Source organism: Colossoma macropomum, unplaced genomic scaffold, assembly GCF_904425465.1.
Source record: "Colossoma macropomum unplaced genomic scaffold, Colossoma_macropomum, whole genome shotgun sequence".
Taxonomy (NCBI): Eukaryota; Metazoa; Chordata; class Actinopteri; order Characiformes; family Serrasalmidae; genus Colossoma; species Colossoma macropomum.
The window spans coordinates 23,660,401-23,679,925 of NW_023494806.1; the positions used below are offsets into that span (position 1 = coordinate 23,660,401).

At 39.9% G+C, this 19,525-nt stretch overlaps 2 protein-coding genes across 5 annotated transcripts; both read left to right on the forward strand.

The window, feature by feature from the left end:
- The first annotated feature begins 1,189 nt into the window (after window positions 1–1,189).
- LOC118827718 lies at window positions 1,190–5,868 on the forward strand. The gene is made up of 3 exons (XM_036599156.1): window positions 1,190–1,220; window positions 2,970–3,159; window positions 4,698–5,868. The coding sequence occupies exons 1-3, from the start codon at window positions 1,190–1,192 to the stop codon at window positions 5,626–5,628; spliced, it is 1,152 nt and encodes a 383-aa protein (XP_036455049.1). The 3' UTR covers window positions 5,629–5,868.
- A 4,662-nt stretch (window positions 5,869–10,530) lies between these two features.
- On the forward strand, window positions 10,531–17,655 carry LOC118826985. 4 transcript variants are annotated; one of them, XM_036598133.1, is made up of 4 exons: window positions 10,531–10,638; window positions 15,602–15,791; window positions 16,016–16,051; window positions 16,424–17,655. In XM_036598133.1, exon 4 carries the CDS (start codon window positions 16,456–16,458, stop codon window positions 17,335–17,337), a length of 882 nt encoding a protein of 293 aa, XP_036454026.1. In that variant the 5' UTR covers window positions 10,531–10,638; window positions 15,602–15,791; window positions 16,016–16,051; window positions 16,424–16,455; the 3' UTR covers window positions 17,338–17,655. The 4 variants fall into 4 exon arrangements, with proteins under 4 accessions (XP_036454026.1, XP_036454027.1, XP_036454025.1 ...); XM_036598134.1 differs by having other exon boundaries at window positions 16,427–17,655; XM_036598132.1 differs by lacking the exon at window positions 16,016–16,051.
- The last annotated feature ends 1,870 nt before the right edge of the window (window positions 17,656–19,525 follow it).

Below are 19,525 nucleotides of genomic sequence, written 5' to 3' on the forward strand. Positions count from 1 at the left end.
GTAGCGTCGGTGTAAATATGCAGCTGCAGCTAATATTTACCACCATTCTGTTAGCTTTGCTTCTTCACTTCTGCATGTAGCTCTTTAGATAAGAGTATATCTCAGAGAGTTAGCGTGTATTTTATGGTTTATACAATCTTATATTCAAACACTAACATGGTTGCCTTTCTGTGCATGAGTGTCATCGTGCAGATACACAGTAACTGGATGTTTCACAGATTAAGAGCTGAGCAGCAGAATGTATGTGTGTGTGTGTGTGTGTGAGAGAGAGAGAGAGAGAGAGAGAGAGACCTAGTGAAGCCTAATGCTTTCTAAGATCTGTATACTCTGATACACTAACAGGCCAACGGCCACCATGTAGTTTGTACAGTAACAGACAATAAAGAGAGAAATCACCAGACTCTGCTTTCTTTTCTTCATTTCTTCATACCAAACACTACACATTCAGTGTGGCTTCACCCAGATCAGGTCATTTAAATAGCTCCACTGAGTTTAACTTCCTCACTGCGGACCTGGAGGTGACCGCCAAGATGCAGGAACCAGGAGTTTGGCTCTGGCTGGGAGCGTCTGGGCTGCAGTCTGAGCCCCAATGCTGGTGGAGGTGCAGTGTACGCCTGGGTGAAGAGGAGTGAACTAAGCCACATCTCTGAAATTCAAGTTTCTACCAGCTTTTCTGAAGATGAAGAAAAAAAAAACAACAGTTTTGTTTATGAGTATGTTAGTTTGTCATATGTTACACTTGAGCCCACAAAAATGGGGAGGTTATAATTGGTTGGTTCTACATGAAGATTTGGATGTAATTCAGATTGACTTTGCGTCCTGGAGCTGGAGGTTATCACCACAGTGGAGGACGAGGCAGTGATGGCTGTGATGAAGATGAATATGGCAACCTACATCTCCGTCACTCAAGCTACTAGAAGTAGCTTAGCCTTCAATCTTTAATAATAACCTTCATGCATCTTTTTTTTTTCCACTGTATTTCATCCTGCCTCCTTTTAATGTGCTGGTTTTTGATGAGCTGGCCATAAAAAGAGTGAAGAGCGGGTGCTGGGAGGTAATATAAGCATACTTTGGGCGAAAGTGGGGTCGAAAATGGGCCAGAAGAGGAAATACTGGCTTATGCTCAACCGAATTAGAGCCTCGCTCACACCTACATGAAGGGAGGCAGGATCATAACAAAAAACCAAAGATGGGTCTGCTGATTTCTGGGGAAACTGGAGGTGTGTCTGATGAAATTCCACAGGCGTTCTTATAAGAACACGCTGCACACAAATGAGTGCAGCAGCACTGTTTTCAGGTTCGAACATAAACACAATAAACTTCAAAAAGCTGGTGTACTCTTTTCTATGGAACCTGGAGGCAGGGGGGTAGCCAGACCCGGTGGAGTTATTGGGGAGGCAGAGGAAAAGATAAAGCAGCTCTTAATAATGTTCTTCAGTGCGTATGTTGGTGCTACTTTATCAAAATAAGAAAGACAAATAATAAAGGAAACGTGTCAGTTTTTTCAGTGCATTAACGTTAATATTTCAGGTTGCAGGAGTTAGGCTGCCCTCGTTTAAGGTGACGTCATGAGCGAGCAGTCTTTGGCTGGGTAACAAGATGACCTATGTTTAGCTGGAATGTCCACTCAGCTGTGGATTCACCTCAGGTCACAGACTCAGCTGTAAAAAGTAATTGATATGACAAATCAGTGCCGGCTGTACCTAATAAACGAAACCAGGGTCTTTACTGCACCATTACATAGTCTAAGACGCTCGAGGGGAAGAAGAGTTTAGCAAAATATCATTAGTAATTAGTGATAGTAAGATTTTCATCATAAAGATTGGAGTGGAAATATTTTTAGCACCTCACTGGAGATCAGAGTTTGTATACTTTCACCCTGTTTTGTCTGAACAATGACATGTTGGATGCTCAAGGTCTTATTGTATTGTTGTTGTTATTATTGTTGCCAGAGTAATAATAAATACAAATATAGCCGAAAACAGGGTCCAAGCTTGCTTTGCAAGTTCGCCCAACATTGCTATCTTGGCCACGACCCTCCTTGAGGGAAACGTCAGTAAAGATTCATACTAGATATGAACTTTAATCGTCGTTGAACAATTTTAAGTCCTCCAAATGCAGCCCGTTGTGTTAATATGCTGCAGGAAATGGACCTTACCTTTCATATGTCCATAGCATGACAGACTTTACACCAAAATGTTTTTTTTTTTCTACTTATTGGAAATTTTATAATCATTTTATAATGTGTTGAATTTGACTCATGAGACAATCAGACGGGGTACAAATGAGCTGATTTGGGAACTTTAGCTGCCAATTACTTTAAAATGCTGCTGCAGTTGGACTTCATCTTTGATGTGTTCATAATATGAAGGACGTTAAATGAAAGGTTGCTGTTTTGGTGGTCTACTAACTGGTAATACTCATTTTATAAATTGTTCAAATTGACTTATGAGTCAACTAGATGGGGTGCAAATATACCAAATATCACCAAACTGTGCTGGACGTGGGCCCTCCAGGGCCAGAGTTGTGCACCCCTGGTGTAAAGCCTTCAGTCCAGCTCCTGAAGTCCTGACCAATGAGAGAGCAAGGTACCACAGAGAGAACCATCCTGACTGGTTACGTTTTCTGTCATGCCTTTGAAGAATCTAGCCCTTTTGTTTCCAACTGAAATCAAACAAGCACGATGATTATATTAAACTAAAAATTGTATTTTTTATTTCACAGAAAACATTAGACTTCGTTTGATGCTCCCTGACGGTTGAAGGCCCCGAAGGTTCCCCGTTGTGTACATATCTTTTGAAAAGCAGGAGGACCCACCTGCTCTGGAGAACCTGTTCAGGCAGGTCACTGCTTGATCTCAGATCAGCTTTTTTTGATGAGGAAACATTTTTCCTATGAATGAGGTTCATACTGATCGAATGATTCATCTTTGTTCTCAGTACAACTAGATCATTGTTTACCTCTTCCAGCAGCTCTGCTGATTGGACCACACGTTCCCTCCACCTCCTCTCCTGCTGTATATAAGGAGGTGATCCATCTGTCCAGCTTCACCCTCAGCCAGAGAAGATCTCCACAGAGTTCTCCACCACCTCAGCAGAAGAACCCAACCACAAGATCTCCACTCAGAGACACTCATCCACCACAACATCTGCTTCACCGGTAACTATGAAACAACGTGTTCCTCTCTCTAAAATTACATATATAAATACATACATACAGCTGTGTGCAAAAGTTGCGCACCCCTGGTCGAATTTCATGCATGTGTTGGATTTCTAAGTGTAAATAAGTTAACTCATCCTCTGCACTCTTAAAAAGATGGTTCTTCAAGGATTCTTTAGTAAGGAACCCTTGAAGAAGCCATCCAAAAGATCTCCACAGAGAGACACTCATCCACCACCTCTTTAGTAAGGAACCCTTGAGGAACCATTTTTGAACGCTCAAAGAACCATTTGCATAATTAAATGTTTCTCTGCATGGTGAAATGGTTCTTCAGATTGATGGAGAATGTGCTGTAGATGGTTCTATATAGAACCTTTTTGAAAACGGTTCTATATAGCACCAAAAAGGGTTCTGCTACTGTTAGAAGCTTGACATTGTTACAGTAGAAGAATCCTTTTTTTGGTGCTATATAGAACCATTTTCAAAAAGGTTCTATATAGAACCATCTACAGCACATTCTCCATCAATCTGAAGAAGCCAATCATGATGCCAAGAACCCTTTAATAATGCAAAGGGTACTTTGAGTTTTCATGGTTCTATATAGAACCATTTTCTTTACTAAAGAACCTTTGAAAAATCATCTTTTCTAAGAGAGTATGAAAAACACACTTCTGTACATTTCAATGCACAACTACTGTTTATTTACTGAATTTAACACACAGATAACAAACAAAACGTGGCTTAGTTATGGCACCTTTTATATTTTATGTTTTATTTTATTTGTTAAACAAATAAATGTCATATTTGAAGTGTGCTCTCTGTAGAGGATTTTCTGTTATTTCTGTTATTTTCACAAAATCAATAACAAACAATAAACAAAATATTTTTTGAAGTGAAAAAAAAAACAAAACAAACTATAATTAGACATTTGTGGTAAGACACCCCCCCCCTCCCAAACCCTCGGACACAAAAGACCCCCTTTAGCAAAATATTGCTTAGTAAGATGTTCATCATTAAGAGACACAGATGTTTCCTGGAGTTTGGCTAGAATTAGGAAACACTCGGAGTTTGCCTGATATTTACCTAACCTGAACAATTAAATGCTTTGTTTAAATGATTGTACTGTTACTATTGTCACAATAATAACAATTACAATAAACCAATGAAATTGCATAACATCAATATGTAATTAATATAACAGGAACTATTTCATTAATGAACAAAGCTGACATTTCAGGTCTTTCTATTTTGCTGTCATCCGTCTTTTTAGTGCTTTGATTAGTAACAGTTTCTGATGGAATTGAATGAATCCATGTGGTGTGTGAGGTGCAGTGAGAAGAAACCTGTTCTTCTAACCAGCTCAGAAGATCCCAACTACTTTTTTTTGAAAACTTGAAATTCTTGCTTTTTTTTTTTACTGCGTTAATGTTTATTCGTATTTATTCTCATGCTACCTGGTGTTTTTACAAGCACTTACTAATACAAATATGAAATACACGATTACTGTCTAAATTAGCTTCCTTTCTTCTTCACACCAGGGTCTTCAAGTCCAACCATCGAAGCTCAAAATGGCATCTAGCAGCTCCGACACAATCAGACAAATCCAAATCTCTCTCAATAAGGAGGAGGAAGACCAGCTCACAGGAGAAGGTTTCACCAAAGTTCCTGTCAACCTCCATGGAGATCAGTGTTACAGAAGTGCCCCCTGCGTTCCTGTGGTACAAAAGAGGGAGCGACAAGCCGGTCACCAGGATCCAGTTTTCATTCAGGAAGGAGATGGATGAGGGTCTTTCTGCCTCTGGCTTCACCAAGATTAATGCGAATATTGGCACCAAAACCCATCCCATGTACCTGTGGTATATAAGCGGTTCCACTGGTTTTGACATCCCCATCCTGGACCTGACAGTGACCACCAGTGTGGAGGAGGAGCCAGAGCTGGTCCGCTTGGGCTGGGAGCGTCAGGGCTGCGATCTACAGCGCGACGCTGGAGGAGATGCAGTCCACGTCTGGGTAAAGAGGAGTGAACCAAGCTACAACAACGGCATCGTTGCTATTATCAATTTCTCCAACGACGCAAGTTCCTTTCAAGACGGTTTCATCCGTGTCGACGAAGACACCAACCGTGGGGTGAACCCTCCAGGTTCTGCAGTGTTTCTCTGGTGTGCTTGCTCCACGGATCAATCCTGTGTCATCACTGATGTAGATGTTTCTCTCAATCAAGATCAGGAGAAAGAGCTGCAGGCCAAGGGCTACGAGAAGGGTGAGAAGAACCTCAATGATGGCACCACAGGAGATCGTGTGTACCTGTGGACCAAGTTTAGCGAAAACAGTCCTGCCATCCAGTTCTTCACCGTGTTAGTCGGTGATAAAGCACTGAGCGTTTATAAAAATGCTAACGTCTGCAAAGTTGTGGAGAAAAACCTGAACAGTGGCAACAACGGAGTTCCCCTTTATGTTGCATACAAGTAACAGAGTCTCATTTTGAGGAATTGAGCATTTTGAGGAATTAATTCTGCAAGCCTGATAGCTACACTCTCAGAACAAAAGGTACTAAACTGTCACTGAGGTGGAACCCTCAAGGGTACATTTTCAGTTCTTTTAGTTACGGGAAAATTCTACCACATTTCACTACGTTTAAAATTTTCTTAGTAGTATTGACTCCACACATCCGACTGGCCTTTTTATTTTATTGTTGTATTATTTTTATGTTTATTGTTGTATTTAAGGTGCACAATTGGACCTTGAACCTGTTGTTGTAACTTTGAGGCTACAATTACACTGTTTGTACCTTGGTGAATGAAAAATGTACCTTTTTGTCTGCCACTGTATCTGCACTGCTGAAAAATTTCGGGAACTAAATATGGCACGTAGATTTGTTGGCGGTTAAAGGGAATTCCATTGATCTTTAAAATTGTTCAGATGTAAACAGTGTGATTCAAAGTGGTTTGGGGTGAAATGGTTCAGATGTCTTTACAGCGGTGGTGATAGGAACCAGGGGTCGCCATGACTACAACACAGATATAGACATTTTATTTACTATTCAGAACCACCAGTGAACCTACACGAGTCTTCTGAGTCTATATGAATGTTGATGATGGAAAATAGTGGAAAATCTGAAATAATAAGTTTTCTTTGGGGACTATTTTGCCTCACAGCGCCCTGCATGTATCCCTCCACCATGAATGGAGTTTAAGTTCTCTAAACTATCATAAAACAGTGTCTCAGTCATCAGGCAGTGAATTCATAACCATTTCATGTAGGAACTTTCTGTGAGGGAGCTTTTAGAGGTGGACGTCTGGTTCCTATCACCACCACTGTGAACAGTTCTGACTTGGTAAGTTTCTCTAGAACAGAGCGTTTCACACCAAACCACTCTGAATGACTCTGTTTACTTCTTAGCGAGTTATTTGTGCAGAGATTGTGAAAAACCAGCAGAATTCCCACTTAAAAGCGATATCATTAGATTGCTGTCTCGCTTTGCCCTTGTCTTTGTTTTTCTGTATTTTTTTAACTTCTCTAACTCAAAAATTGAACTGAACTGAATGTAAAGTATTTCCACACAAATAAATACTTTTTTTCAACATACAGCAATTTGCTTAACTTTACTGAACTTAATCTGCTGTCACATTTCAAACTCAACTCACTAAAGTTCATTGATCTTGATTTACTTGTGTTGGTTTAACTCATGTTGGTCCAACTTATCTTACTTAAAAGTGGACATTGTGTGTGCACAGTCAGTTTAGAAACACACTAGAGAGTAAATGTAAAGCATAATAACAAGGCTGTTAACAGAAATAGAAGTGTACACCCTAAAAAAGATGAAAGACACGCCCAGTGTGCAAATAAATGCATCCAGAAGCCAATAAAATCTTTGGATACAGATGATAATGTAGATGGCCCCCTAACTCGAATTAGCTGGGTAGTGTGGGACATATCCTACAGTACAGCACACTTCACTTGTTTAGCAGGTGGAAGAGGCTTTTATTTGACCTGATTAACTTTGGCTGATTGAATATTTTGGGATAATTTTGTTCTCAGCACTTTTACTTTCAGTACATTTTAAAAATGGGTAAAGTTCATTTGTTTTCTTAAGATGCACAAGAACCAGTTCTACATTCTCTGAGTGCTCATGTTGTTGGCAAAGTGCTCTTGTTTTTATTTTGGCCCTCCTGCTCCTCCTTTGCTCTGCCCTTTTGTCACACCCTTGAGTCTTGTGTGCGGCCCTGCCCAGTAATCACTCCCAGGTGTTTCTTGTTGGTGTTTTCCAGTGGTTAAAAACATGAAACTTAAAAAATTAAAAATTAATGAAATGAAATGAAAATTAAAAATCACTTCTGTCTGAATCTTTATTTTCTAGTGATTTAAAAACACGTCTAAAGCATTACATGTAATTATGTGGGCTTAATGTGGGCTTAATGTATGAAATCTAGATCAAGAAGTTTGGTCTTAGTTTGAAACCATGGAAACCCCAGCCGGTCACTTTCTTCAGTTATTTAGATATGGGGCAAAAAAAATAAAAAAATTCACGAATTTCACATTAAAAAACAAAACAAAACATCAAACAAATGCAAAATGCATCCTGGAAATGTGCTTTAATCTGCTAATGAAGCTAACATAGATAACCGAAGGGAGCTGAGGTAATTCAGGGCTCTTAAGCACCTTGTAAAATGAGTTAAGATAACACTTCAGTGGAACCTGGATGTAGAACCAGAGAATTTCCAACTAACTTTTAAAAGACCTCATTCACCCAAAAGGACATTTTACTGTCAATAAAGAAATGTTTAATTGTAAAGTTTGGTCATCTCATCTTTCAGCTATACAATAAAAAAACAGTGTCAGTCTTGCTCTCCTCCTGAATCGTAAGGCCGACAGATTTAATCAGATTATTGTGAATCGTCTCATGACTGAATAACACATTTTAGAGCTCATTTATTCATTATAGCCAAATGAACTAATGTGATTAAGGTGGTCTATCTGTGGTTAAGGTGGTCCATTTGTAGTCAAAGGGGTTTTCTGTGATTAGGGCAGTCTGTCTGTGGTTAGGTTGGTCCATCTGTGGTCGAGGTTGTCTCTTTCTGTGGTTAAGATGGTCCATCTGTGGTTAAGGTGGTCCATCTGTGGTTAAGAGAGTTTACTATGATGAAGGTGGTCTATCTGTGGTTAAGGTGGTCTGTCTGTGATTAAGGGGGCTTACTGTGATTAAGGTAGTCTATCTGTGGTTAAGGTGGTCTATCAGTGGTTCAGAGAGTTTACTATGATTAAGGCAGTCTATCTGTGGTTAAGGTGGTCCATCTGTGGTTAAGAGAGTTTACTATGATTAAAGTGGTCTATCTGTGGTTAAGGTGGTCCATCTGTAGTTAAGGCAGTCTATCTGTGGTTAAGGCGGTCTATCTATGATTATGACAGTCTATCTGCTGCTGGTTCCAGTGGATCAGACACAGCAGTGCTGCTGGAGTTTTTAAACACTTAGTGTTGCTGCTGGACTGAGAACCAAAAACATCCAGCCAACAGCGTCCTGTGACCACTGATGAAGGACTAGAGGATGACCAACACAAACTGTGCAGCAGCAGATGAGCTATCGTCTCTGACTTTACATCTACAAGGTGGACCGACAAGGTAGGAGTGTCTAATAGAGTGGACAGTGAGTAGACACCAGCAGCACTGCTGTGTCTGATCCACTCGCACCGGCGCAACACACACTAACATACCACCACCAGGTCAGTGTCACTGCAGTGCTGAGAATGACCCACCACCCAAATAGCACCTGCTCTGTGGGGGTCCATGGGGGTCCTGACCATTGAGGGACAGGGAAACAAAGTATGCAGAGAAACAGTTGGACTACAGTTGGTCTGTAACTGTAGAAGTACAGAGTGAAACTATATGGTCAGTGCAGCTGATACAGTAGACAGTGAGTGTAGAAACAAGGAGGTGGGCTTAATCTTATGGCTGATGGGTGTATATGTTGTATATAATACAATATTAACAGATATAAATCTGGGCTGGATGTATGTAATAATGGAAACACTAGTTGGATAGATAGATATTTTGGGGGGACGGTTCATAGCAACGTAACATAGTATAACGTTTTAAATAAACAATTTAAATGACTGCAATGAATGAAAGGTGCTTGATAAATAAGCTTGCCTTGCCTTATGTTTCATAGAGTTGTAGAAAAGCCCATCAGAAACAAAGCCTTTATAATGCCCAACATTATAAAGTTATGAGAGAACTGACCTGCCTACACGTCCCATCTGTGACAAGAACACGGTCAGATCAGTTGCTTTATTACACTCTTAGCAAAAGGGTTCTATATAGTATTGTAGCGTCCGGCTGCTGCTCGAGCGAGAGCCTCTTGAGACGTGGCCATGCTAAGGGCCATGCAAAGAGGCTCACGGGAAGTGTGCACCCTCTGACATTTGTTGACATTGTTGTTGTTAATGTTGTTGTCCGTTAGTTTAAGTTGTGTATGGGTTGTGTTATTTCGTTGTTGGGGGTGGGGGGGTGGAAGCCTACGGCTGGTGAAGACCTCCCCAACGGGTTCAGTGCTCTTTCTGTACCTTTTCTGCTGATGTTTCAATAAAAGAGCACTTCTCGCAGTGGAATCATGGCCTCTCCTGTGTCTTACTCTACACCGACACCACAGTGTACAAAAAAGTGACGGGTAACAGTAGCAGAACCATTCCTGGTGCTGTGCAGAACCAATTTTAAAAGGATTTTTCAATGATCTCCAAAGAACAGTCAAAGAAAAAAAATCCTTTTTCTGTCCATTTGTGCATTCAAACGTTTCTTTGAGTTACTAAAGAACCCTTGAACGACCCCCTTTTTAAGGGTGTGATGAGGAATATTAGCTGGAAGTGTAATCTCATTAACACACAGAGGCAGATTCTTAAACAGGGCACAGTAAACAAAGACTAAATTTGACCACTTGAATGTAATATAGTATCTTGACTATATGTTGATCTAGTTCAGGCTGCAGCCCGTTTACATTAACCTGGTACCAAACCAAAATGACCTGAATGAATATGCAATCTTACAGAATCAAACACAGAGGTGTGTCTCTGCTGTGGGCCTGTATTCACAAAGCTTCCCTCTTATCCAGGATCAGCACTCTCACTCTCAGAAGCTTTATCAGTATGGACCCTGGAAAGCCTGTTCAGGCAGGTCACTGGTCAATCTCAGATTACCTCTCTGAAGTGTGTCAATGTGTTAGAATCATGATGAGGAAACATTTTTCCTATGAATGAGTTTTACCTCCCACATACTGATAAAATAATTCACCTTTGTTCTCAGTGAGATGTTAACGCCCTCTAGCAGCTCTGCTGATTGGACCACAGTCTTTCACGTGTTCTCTCCACTATATAAACAGGAGATCCATCAGTCCAGCATCACTGCATCTGCCAGAGAGGGTCTCCACCACCTCAGCAGAAGATCCCCACAGAGGAAGACATTTATCCATCAGAGGACAAGAACATCTCACCGGTAATTGTTCTTTTGATATCTTTTAGTGTTTCTACAAACCCAATTCCAGAAATGTTGGGACAGCGTGTGAAGTGCTAATGAAAACAGAATGCAGTAATTAGTAAATTCTATTTGACCTGTATTAAACTGAAAACATTTTACGGCATTTGGCAGGCGCTCTTATCCAGAGCGACTTACAATTTGTTCATTTTACACCGGTAGGCGAAGGCAGTGTTAGGACTCTTATTGGTGTTAGGACTCTTATGGGTATAGTGTAGGGTGTTTACTCGGGTGGGGGAATAAACCTTAGTCTACAGTGGAGAAGACAAAGGTGTTACCCACTACACTACACCAAACAATGCAAAAACTCAATATTTGATATTTACCTCATGAACTGTATTTTTTTTGTAAGTATACACTCATTTCAAATTTGATGTCTGCAACACATTCCAAAAAAGCAGGGACAGGAGCATGTTTACTCCTGTGTCACATCACCTTTCCTTTAACAGCACTTAATAATCGTTTCAGGACTGAAGACACAAACTGACCCAGTTTAGAAAGCAGATTTTTTTTTCCGTTCTTCAGTTATACAAGCAGCTGTGGAATCGTACAGGGCTTTTGTTGTCGTATTTTACACAATGATTTTCAGTTCTGGACTGCAGGCAGGCCAGTCCAGCACCCGCACTTTCTGATTACGCCGCTGTGCAGTTGTAACATGTGCAGGATGTTTCTTGGTGTGTCATGTTGAAATAATCATGGACGTCCCTGAAAAAGACGGCGTCTAAAAGGCAGCATATGTTGCTTTTAGGAAGATTATCCAGTGTTAATGGTGATTTCCCAGATGTGCAGTTTACTCACTAAAACCGGTCACCAGGATCCAGTTCTCTTTCAGTCAAGTGATGGATGAAGGTCTTTCTGCCTCTGGCTTCAAGATTGATGTAAATCTAGGCACCACAACCCATCCCATTTATCTGTGGTACATGAGTGGTTCCACTCAGTTTGACTCCATTGTGGAACTGGCGGTGACCACCAGATTAGAGGACGAGTTGGAGATGGTCCACTCTGGTTGGGAACGTCTGGCACTGAATCGGAACTTTAACCCTAGTGGAGGTCCAGTTCATGTCTGGGTGAAGAGGAGTCAACCAACCTTCATCTGTGACTTTCAAGCTACTATTGATTTCTCTGAAGACACAGATCTCTTTCGGCAGGGTTACGTCCGTGTGGATGAAGACTTTAACCGGATAGCCATAACTACAGTTTATGCAGTGTTCCTCTGGTACCGCCACTCCAAAGATCAAGAACGTGGCATCACTGAAGTAGATGTTTCTATCCTTAAAGATGATGAGGAACGATTGAAGGCAAAGGGCTTTACGAAGGTTGATAAAAACCTCAACCCTAGCGACATTGGAGGTCCTATATATCTGTGGTACAAGTGTGGCCAAACTGCTGCCGCCCGGTTCTTCACTCTGTTAGTCGGAGATAAAGCTTGACGAGTTTATAAAGAAGCTAAGATCAAAGTTGTGGAGAAAAACCTGAATTATTATAATAACTGTATTCCCATTTATGTTGCATATGAGTGACAGTCCCAGCCAGAGTGAGCTGATATTCTACTGTTCAGTACAGGACAGAGGAGGACGGCATGAATATAACTCCATTTAGTACAACATAAACAAATGTAACTCCATTTATTAGGTTTTATATTTTTCACCTGTCACCTTTCTACACTGGAGAGATGATGTACATATGTATTCTTTTATGGCACTGTCCTGTTAAAGGTGGACGTTTGGTCTTCCTGGCTATGGCTGCTGCGTAACTTTCAGTAAACAAGTGTTCTTTCCTTATGTCAGATGTAATGAGGCTTTCTGTGAGCCTGATTATCTGCACTGAAGGAGATCTGAGAGAGAAAATTTGTACCTAATAGTTAAATCAGCTCTACTCAGAGATCTGTTTAGAGTGTTTAACAGTGGACTGTACATGTTAAAGTAGATAATGTAAAGATTGTATAGTCTAAAGCTGTGTTCATCTCATCCTCTGTAATTCTGTCCTTTCTCTGATTAAAGCATCATAGAAGACTGTTGTCATCTTCTGAGTCTGTCTTATTTGAAAACTCCTTTACAGTGTGTGAAAGTTCCATACAAAACGGACTGACAGAAATGGTCCAAAAATTAACTGGAAAAAATCTTGTTACACTGACTTCCATTGACCCTCCCGTTACGTTCAGCTATGAGGAACAGCAACAACGCTTACAGGTCACATTGACCCAATGCATGTTTAACCATCCAAAAGTAGTTAAACTAGATATTTTTTCTCCATAGACATTATCATTAGCTCAATAGACGTCAATTTAATCCATATTTAGTGCAATCAGGTTTTCTCACCATTTTTCACTCATTTTTTCCATTTTTGGTAAAATTTGTTTTATTTATTCTTATTTAGATTTTTTTTTCCATTTTTAGATTGTTTTTTGGAGACCTCCAAAGGCTTTTGTGTCCAGTGGCCTCACAAGGCTATGACCTGTCCCTGATGGACACTCACATTTGTCAATCGTGAAACAGCGCCACCCTCCGGTTATTGAAAGGAACTTCAGTGAAGTAGAATATTTATTGTGCCACTTCACTGTTTCTGAGTGGATAACTCTGTAAAGAGCTCCACACTCTCAGCGGCCGTCTTTAACAGAATTTTCTGTATATGTATCGTGAGGACACTCGCACTGTTTACAGTCTCATACCCCTTCAGACATTTACCCACCTGCTGTGTACCTCTTACACACACACATGCACGTACTGCCATGATGCATATGTAAGACACTCAGCCTCTCAAAATCAGTCCCCTTAAATTATCAGTCATGTTTATGATGTGATGACCTTTCACACCAAATATACTGCTTGTTCGATGTGTTGAAAATGGGTCGCAAAGCAGACCAAACTGTTCTTTTGGTCTTCCTGTTTTTGAGGCCCATCAATGGTTTACATCTTGTGGTAAATCCTCTGTATTTACTCCAGTGAAGTCTTTCCTTGATCGTTGACTTCGACACAGATACACAGACCTCCTGGAGGGTGTTTTGAGATTTGCTGTGAAAAGGTTTTTATCACCAAAGAAAGAATTCTTCTGTCATCAAACATAGTTGTTTTGCATGGTCTTCTGGCCCCTTCTGTGTTTCTGAACTGACCAGTGCATTCTTTTCTTTTTTAAGAACGTACCAAACAGTTGGTTTTGTCACACCTAACTTTCTCTCTGATGGGTTTGTTTTGATTTTTCAGCCTAACGATTGCTTGCTTAACTGGCTGCAAGGCTCTTTGGACTTCATGTTGAGAGTTAACAGCAATGGACTGCAAACGCAAAAGGGAATCAACACTAAGCCTTTAATTTCCGGTTACTAATAAGTGAAACTAACAAGTGAAATTATTGTGGGTTTTAAAAACATGCATTCTCAAGAGGGCGATAAGCAGCTTCCACATTATGAGACAAAAGGTGTAATTTTAGGATCATATCATGTAGCAAACGTACCGAACACATTTAAAACAGCACATTTCACTCAAAAAACTTTCAGAACATTAAATTATTTGACGAAATGTGAGAAATGTGGAATGTGCTGTTTTAAAAAGTTCTGTGGAATTAACGTTGCGGCGTGTCAAAGTTCCATGGAAAAGCTTTCTCGCTCTCATTTGTATTAAAATGATAAAATACCACAGCTATCAGGAACCTGAATTGTTCAAATATTTGCACAACAAATATTATAGCTTTGTACAAATCTACAATTTCTGAAGTATAAAGTAAAAAATAATAAGTAAATAAGTAAAAATAATGATAAATGCATAAGCAAATTAACTTACACAACAGATGTGTTATGAAGTTCCTGACGTCTCTGTTCCTGATCTTTCTACTGTCTCTTTCTCTTTCTCTGTCCCTGTTACTGTCTCTGTCCCTGACGTCTCTGTTCCTGATCTTTCTGCTGTCTCTGTCTCTTTCTCTGTCCCTGTTACTGTCTCTGTCCCTGACGTCTCTGTTCCTGATCTTTCTGCTGTCTCTGTCTCTTTCACTGTCCCTGTTACTGTCTCTGTCCCTGACGTCTCTGTTCCTGATCTTTCTACTGTCTCTGTCTCTTTCTCTGTCCCTGTTACTGTCTCTGTCCCTGACGTCTCTGTTCCTGATCTTTCTGCTGTCTCTGTCTCTTTCACTGTCCCTGTTACTGTCTCTGTCCCTGACGTCTCTGTTCCTGATCTTTCTGCTGTCTCTTTCTTCTTCACTGTCCCTGTTACTGTCTCTGTCCCTGACGTCTATGTTCCTGATCTTTCTACTTTCTCTTTCAGTGCCCCTGTTACCGTCTGCATCCCTGACGTCTCTGTTCCTGATGTTTTTTACATACACTGTTTCCACCTGCTACACGCTGATAACTGTGTTATCCTGTTATCCTGTTATCATTTAACCCTTGTGTGGTTTTGGAACTGTGGAACCCATTTTCAATCTTTACAAAAAAACTGATGAGATTTATTATTATTTCAGCCTCAGGTTCTTGTCCTTTGCTCATTTTCTGTGAAGAACATATAAAATAACCCATTTTCAGTGTCTTCACTCTGTTCACCCCCCACACATTTATATTACACGTGGTGTTGGGCTGAACCCGCGGGGAGGAAAAGTGTGGAGGTGCTGTGTCCTTCACTCTGTTCTCCTCCTACATGGCCTGCTGTTAGTGTGTGTGTGTTTGTGAGGGTGGACAACATGGACAGGTTGCTGACTGGCTACAGCTGCTAAAGGAGAACCCTACGCTGGACACTCGTGATATTTTAAACATCTGGTATTTTTACATAAATTGTTGTGGCTGTATTGATTTATAAAACAATAATGCAGTGGGTCCTGCAGACCACTGAGTAACACACACATCAACACCACACAAGGGTTAAATGTTTTGCACAGTCTGTCTTTTGATCCTCGATTGAAAAAAAATCTCAGTGAACATTAGATCTTTGTTCACACCCTCCTCCAGCACTGCTGATTGAACCAGAGTGCCTTGAACGTTTCCTCCACCTCCTCTCCTGCTGTATATAAGGAGGTGATCCATCAGTCCAGTCTCAACACAGACTTCTCCACCACCTCAGCAGAAGAACCCATCCACAAGATCATCCACAGAGGGAGAGACACTCATCCACCAGAGGAGAAGAACGACATCTTTATAGGTAATCAAATCCAGCATCTTCTCAATACCTTTCAAATACAAATTCATTGACACATATACATGTGGATATTTTTATTGAAACTTCAAAATAAACAGAAAAGTTCATTTAAAAAATACATTAAACAAGTTCTGCACTATTTCTATCTCACTATTCAAACTAAAGCAGGTGTGTTAAGTTGATCTTGTTGAGTTGTTTGTACTAAAAGGTCAGAGTGTTTTTTTCAGTCTGATCTCTTCCAGTGAAGCTCTCACGACTGTCAGGTGGGTTTGACCTGCTGATCAGAGACTTGTGGAGTTCAGGCAGCTCAAGTGCACACTGTCATTAAAGCAAAAGAGGGACACGCCACCAAATACAAAGAAATTCTGAAATTCATGTTCAGCTTTTAAAGACACTATTTTTGTTATGCTGATAATATAATTTGTAAATCAACATTTTCTATTAAATTGGAACCATCTTCTCAGACCTTTGGACCCAACTGTATCTACCTACCTATCTATGTATCTATATGTGTGTGTGTTGTGTGTGTACAACAACACTTTATTTATTATTGAGAAGAAACTCAGATGTAATCACCTACCTTAATACCTTACAGCTTAAAACAGGTGTAAATATATTTCATTTTCTCTCAACAGCAGATATTTCAGTCAAACCACCAAAGCACAAAATGGCTCAAGCTATCACTGAACTTCAAGTCTCTACCAATAGGGATGAAGAAGACAAGTTTAAAAAAGATTTCACCAAAGTTGATGGTAACCTCAACAGTGGTACATCAGGGCCTGAGGTGTTCCTGTGGTACAAAAAAGAGGGCAACAAACCTGTCACCAGAATCCAGTTCTCCTTCAGGACGGAGATGGATCATGCTCTGGATGCCTCTGGTTTCAAAAAGATCCAAAAAAACATAAATATAGGTACTAATGGTGATGCCATATTCCTGTGGTATATGAGTGGCACCACCTCATCTGACATCCCCATTGTGGACCTGAAGGTGACCACAATAGTGCAGGATGAGTCGAGGCTGTTCCGCTCTGGCTGGGAGCGCCTGGGCTGTGATCTGAACCGCAGCAACCGTGGAGATCCAGTTAATCTCTGGGTGAAGAGGAACACAACAAGCTACATCCATGACATCTCAGCCTCTCTGAGTTTCGCTGAAGATAAAAGCCTCTTTGACCAGGGATACATCTGTGTGGATGAAGACACCAACCGTGACGTGAAGCCTCCAGGTTCTGCAGTGTTTCTCTGGTACCGCCATTCTACATTTCCAGACAATTGCATCACTGACATCGAAGTTTCTCTCAATAAAGATCAGGAGAATAAGCTGGAGAAGAACGGCTACATAAAAGTTAATGAAAACCTCAATGCTGGCACCAATGGAGACCCTGTATATCTATGGTACAAGCACAGCGAAGATCCTGCCATCCAGTTCCTCAATGTGTTAGTCGGTGATGAAGCTCTGCAGGTTTATAAAAGTGCTAAAATCTGCAAGGTTGTGGAGAAAAACCTGAATAATGGTAATGGTGGAGTTCATCTTTATGTTACCTATAAGTGAGAGCCTGAGTCTCAGGATCTGTCTCACCCTCAGTAATCAAGTCTTCTTTCTTTGCTTTATATGCTCTCACTGTAGCACTTAATGAGATATCCTGAAAGGCTGATCAGTGTCTGTACTGACTGTCCAGCCTTTACTAAAGATCTAATTTGAGAGAATCTTGTATTGAATTGTAAAAATCAGTATCATACAGAGATTTATTAAAGCAAAAGCCATGCTTAAAGATTGTATCTGTTTTAATGGATAACCTAACGATTGTGTAATCAGCTGAGTTCATCTCATCCCCTGCATTTCTTTTCTTTCTCTGATTAAAGCATCATAACAGACTGTTGTCGTCTTCTGAGTCTGTGATTATGAATAGTTTTTGAACTAGAAAAGTTCGGTAACACTTTACATTACAGGTCACACATTAATGAATAATTATACGCAAAAAAGAATCAAATATTTGATATTTATATATGAATTAACTGCTGTTTATCGCACTGCAAATGTGAAGAGATAAGTGTTGAATCATATAAATAAGTAATGTTACAACTAACTAGTGAGATCTTAGTCCTGCTAATTATCCTTTCATTTATTTACTGATTCATAATTACATTTTCCTCCACTGTGCAGTGTTGTGTGGAACACAGTCCTTTGGCTTTACCAGACACTTTCATTCACCTCCCCATATTCAGCTGCCTCGTTTTACACCATTTTCACCACTAATTACTCCTTACTTCATATAACTGAACCATCAATTAGTACCTTATGTGTCCCTACAAGTAAAGTGCCTGTCTTCACTACTTATATACTAATTATACTGTAAGTTCATGATTAAGAGCAGCCTGCACACAACTCACTGTGAACCGTAAGTGGGTGTACTGGTTAGGCCTAAAACACTGGCTACTCATTCAGAGACACATGTAGACAGTTCCCTCTTAAAAGCAACAGGATGAAATATGTACATGCTTACAATATCTGTCATACTGCTATCTTCATGTGTGAAATTTAGGGCCAAAATGGTGGAAACCCTCACCTGGATCCCTAAACAAGCTGCCATTTGATAAGATGTGCAAGTATGAAGGACTTGTTTTAGTGTAATAAAATGTTTAAATCTTCAGTTCATGGTGTAGAATCATTTAGACTAAACATTTATTGATAATGTGTGTCTATTTTTTTTACTTTACTCAAGGGGACTTTAAAACTAGTAGAGAGAAATGAAGATATCAGTAATTAGTCAAGTCTTATTCATGAGTTCTAAGAATAAATAGTAAAAATGATCACTTTACTGGGAGGGACACAAAGTAGTAAATACACACAGTAATTAAACGTGGTAATGACGAAGGCAGTGACAACACAATTGACCAAAGTACTTTTAAAACACTGGAAATAAATAATAGTAGTGTAAGTAAATGGAAGTAAATAATAATAGTAGTCAAAACTAGTTGAGTCATCTAACCTTATAGACTAGCTGCAAAACCATCACCGATTGTTCCCACCACTGCATGGCCGTCAGAATCGCCTCAGAGTTTTACCACCATGGATCCCACTCTGGCAGTTTTTATAGTGATTTTAACTGTGTTTCCTCTGGGGGAACAGAAAGGGAGTTTCGATGTGCAAATTTCCTCTAGACACTGAGGGGAAAATACGACAGTTAACACTTTCTCTACATCATACAAGGTTCATTATACAGCTATCTGCCAGTTTGGTAAATAATTCTGAGATATTGTTTTTATTTGTTTTGAATATTTAAATAGGACATACACATTAATACATACATCAAATTAAAAACTACAGACAGCACACACAACTGTGGATAACTTGCATTAACCACACAGAAAAAAATATATATATTTGGGTGGTGGATCATTCTCAGCATTGCAGTAACACTGACGTTGTTGCGGTGTGTTTGTGTGTGTTGCGCTGGCGTGAGTGGATTAGACATACCACATTAGTATCTGCAAAAAAGTCCTAAAAAGCTCGCAAATTTGGGCATAAATCAGTTAATAAATTAATAAATAAAGGACATAGGAGTATATAATATTGTTATTATTATTATTATTATTATTATTAAACAATTCCACTACTACCACTACTAATAATAAGTAATTCATGTAGCTTTTATGCATCATAATTGTCTAAAAAATCTTAGAAAAATGTATACCAAAATTTATGTTTTTGTAAATTCCAACAAATTAATAATCTGATT

What these genes read in the sequence shown, in the direction of transcription:
- LOC118827718 (XM_036599156.1), top strand. Translation starts at nt 1,190, where the DNA reads ATGGGTCTGCTGATTTCTGGGGAAACTGGAG. An exon ending in GATTTCTGGGGAAACTGGAG is followed by an intron (nt 1,221 to 2,969) that starts GTGTGTCTGATG and finishes TACCTCTTCCAG; the next exon opens with CAGCTCTGCTGATTGGACCA. An exon ending in CCACAACATCTGCTTCACCG is followed by an intron (nt 3,160 to 4,697) that starts GTAACTATGAAA and finishes TCTTCACACCAG; the next exon opens with GGTCTTCAAGTCCAACCATC.
- LOC118826985 (XM_036598133.1), top strand. Translation starts at nt 16,456, where the DNA reads ATGGCTCAAGCTATCACTGAACTTCAAGTCTCTACCAATAGGGATGAA.